Below are 1,970 nucleotides of genomic sequence, written 5' to 3'. Positions count from 1 at the left end.
AAAACAATTTTATGAGAGACTTGAAAAAATGTCTAACTAGAAAATTCATCTAATTTAGAATTAATTTATTTCAGGCTTGATTTATTTTAATATAAATTTTTGTTTGCTGAATTTACTAATGGGAAACCAGCACTTTGTTTACTAAATACTTCTTTGGGCTGCGTAGGTGAGGTAGGGTGAGGAGAGAAATTACACTTCAAATCATGAAATATGAAGAAGACTAACTTTGTTTCCAAGAGTGTCAGAGATAGGTGGGATGCATGCAAATGCCAACAAGCAAATCTTCAGGGTTGCTGATATATGGTTTGCTCAGAGTTGTAGGAGCATCATTCTCAAAGTAGAAAGGGAACTTACATCCTAGAGTCTCTTTTGTATTTCTTTGCCCCCTCCTGCAAGCCATTGAAGTCATTGCTATAACTGGTGCTTTTCTTTGCTTTCTGCCTTTTATGGATGTTGATGTGTGGCATTTTCTTCTTAGGGGTGGTTGGCCTTGGCAGGTTTCCCTCCGGCTGAAGTCATCCCATGGAGATGGCAGGCTCCTCTGTGGGGCTACGCTCCTGAGTAGCTGCTGGATCCTTACGGCAGCACACTGTTTCAAGAGGTATGTGTCCATCTTTTCAAACAACTTGATTTGGCTCTTATTCTCCAGTTCTTCCAGTCCTTTCCTGCTCTACAGCACTTGGGTGTCAGAGCCAGGATAAAGGTCCTCCTTATCTAAGCCAGCAGCACCATGGAAGTGAGGGAGGTGACAAAAGGAGCAAAGAGAACCCTCAAGAAGCCACCTCCTACACTGGTGTTAAAGCAAACTTTGGATTTAGTGATAAGAGAAGGTGGGTTTTTAGAGGGGAGGCAGCTATGTTAGTATTTCCCCCAAGAACATATCTGAGGGTGAAATCGTATTTCCATAGAGGTAGAAGAGACCTCGGATTATTTATTTATGAATGCTAAGGAATAGGGAGTACAGTTTTAGGGTTTTTGATCCTGTGAGTTTTGGTGTTTTGTATCTTTTAGATTTTGCTATTTGTAACTGCTAGAAAGTCAGGTTGCATCTGTTTTATTCTTGGCTTTTATATAGTTTAGTCTTGATTATTTCCTCTTGTGCTAAAAGTTTTATCAGTCCATTCTGAAGTCTTCCAATTCAGAGGGGAGACCACACAGCGAAAATTAGTGTGCTAGAGCCACAGAGCTCATGATGGCAGAGCCCGCAGATGCAGTAGAACCCACCTCTCCTTTCTTCTTGTCCAGTGCTCTTTCATGGGCCCTAATCAATGGCCATTTCCTCAGCATTAATTTTGGTATTTAAATATGTATACCATTGGAAAAATACTGATAATTACTGAAGCAACGTGACGAGTACAAGGAGTTTCATTATACTATTTTAATTTTGTGTGTTTGAAAATTGTCACCCTAAAAAAGTTTGAAAAAAAGTGTACCATATTGTTGAAAGATTTTTGGGAGCAAAAAATTTTTTTTTCTTATGTGGTATCATGTGGTGCATACCTAGTTTCATTATGTATTTGAAATTCATTCATGTAGATTTTGTTAGTGCCATATGAATTTTAACTCCTATTGTAAGACTAAAGTACTGTTTATTTATCCCTCTACTGATGGATAGGTAAGTGGTTTCCATTCTTTCACTATGAAACGACAATGTTGCAGTACTAACCATGGACGTGTCTCATTTGTGTGTACATGTGGGGGCATTTTGCTGGAGTATAGGCTTTCTTCAGTTTTTCCAAGCTCTGCCAATTTGCCCTGTGAAGGAATTGTATCTGTTTATAGTAAAGCAATGTTTAAGTTTCTGTTTCCTCACATCCCCACTAAACTTAATACTATCAAAATTTTTAATTTTTGCCAATCTTACAGTTTTGGGGTTTCTTTTTTACTGAATTTTTCTGACTAATGTGCAAACACCTTTTCCCAGCCTGGGCCATGTCCTTTTACATGCTTATGGTCTTTTTCTTACAAAA

General features: G+C 38.4%; 1 protein-coding gene across 1 annotated transcript in view; it reads left to right on the top strand.

The window, feature by feature from the left end:
• The window catches only part of PRSS12 (protease, serine, 12 (neurotrypsin, motopsin)), an 83,601-nt gene that overhangs the window by 61,261 nt on the left and 20,370 nt on the right, over window positions 1-1,970 (top strand). Inside the window, exon 11 of the mRNA XM_008592094.1 lies at window positions 479-601. Coding sequence (XP_008590316.1) covers window positions 479-601 — 123 coding nt within the window. The remainder of the gene's footprint in view (window positions 1-478; window positions 602-1,970) is intronic.

This window comes from Galeopterus variegatus, unplaced genomic scaffold (assembly GCF_000696425.1).
Source record: "Galeopterus variegatus unplaced genomic scaffold, G_variegatus-3.0.2 Scaffold152, whole genome shotgun sequence".
Lineage (NCBI taxonomy): Eukaryota > Metazoa > Chordata > Mammalia > Dermoptera > Cynocephalidae > Galeopterus > Galeopterus variegatus.
The sequence above is the reverse complement of the archived record's forward strand: the minus strand, read 5'-3'. Positions and strand labels throughout refer to the sequence as shown.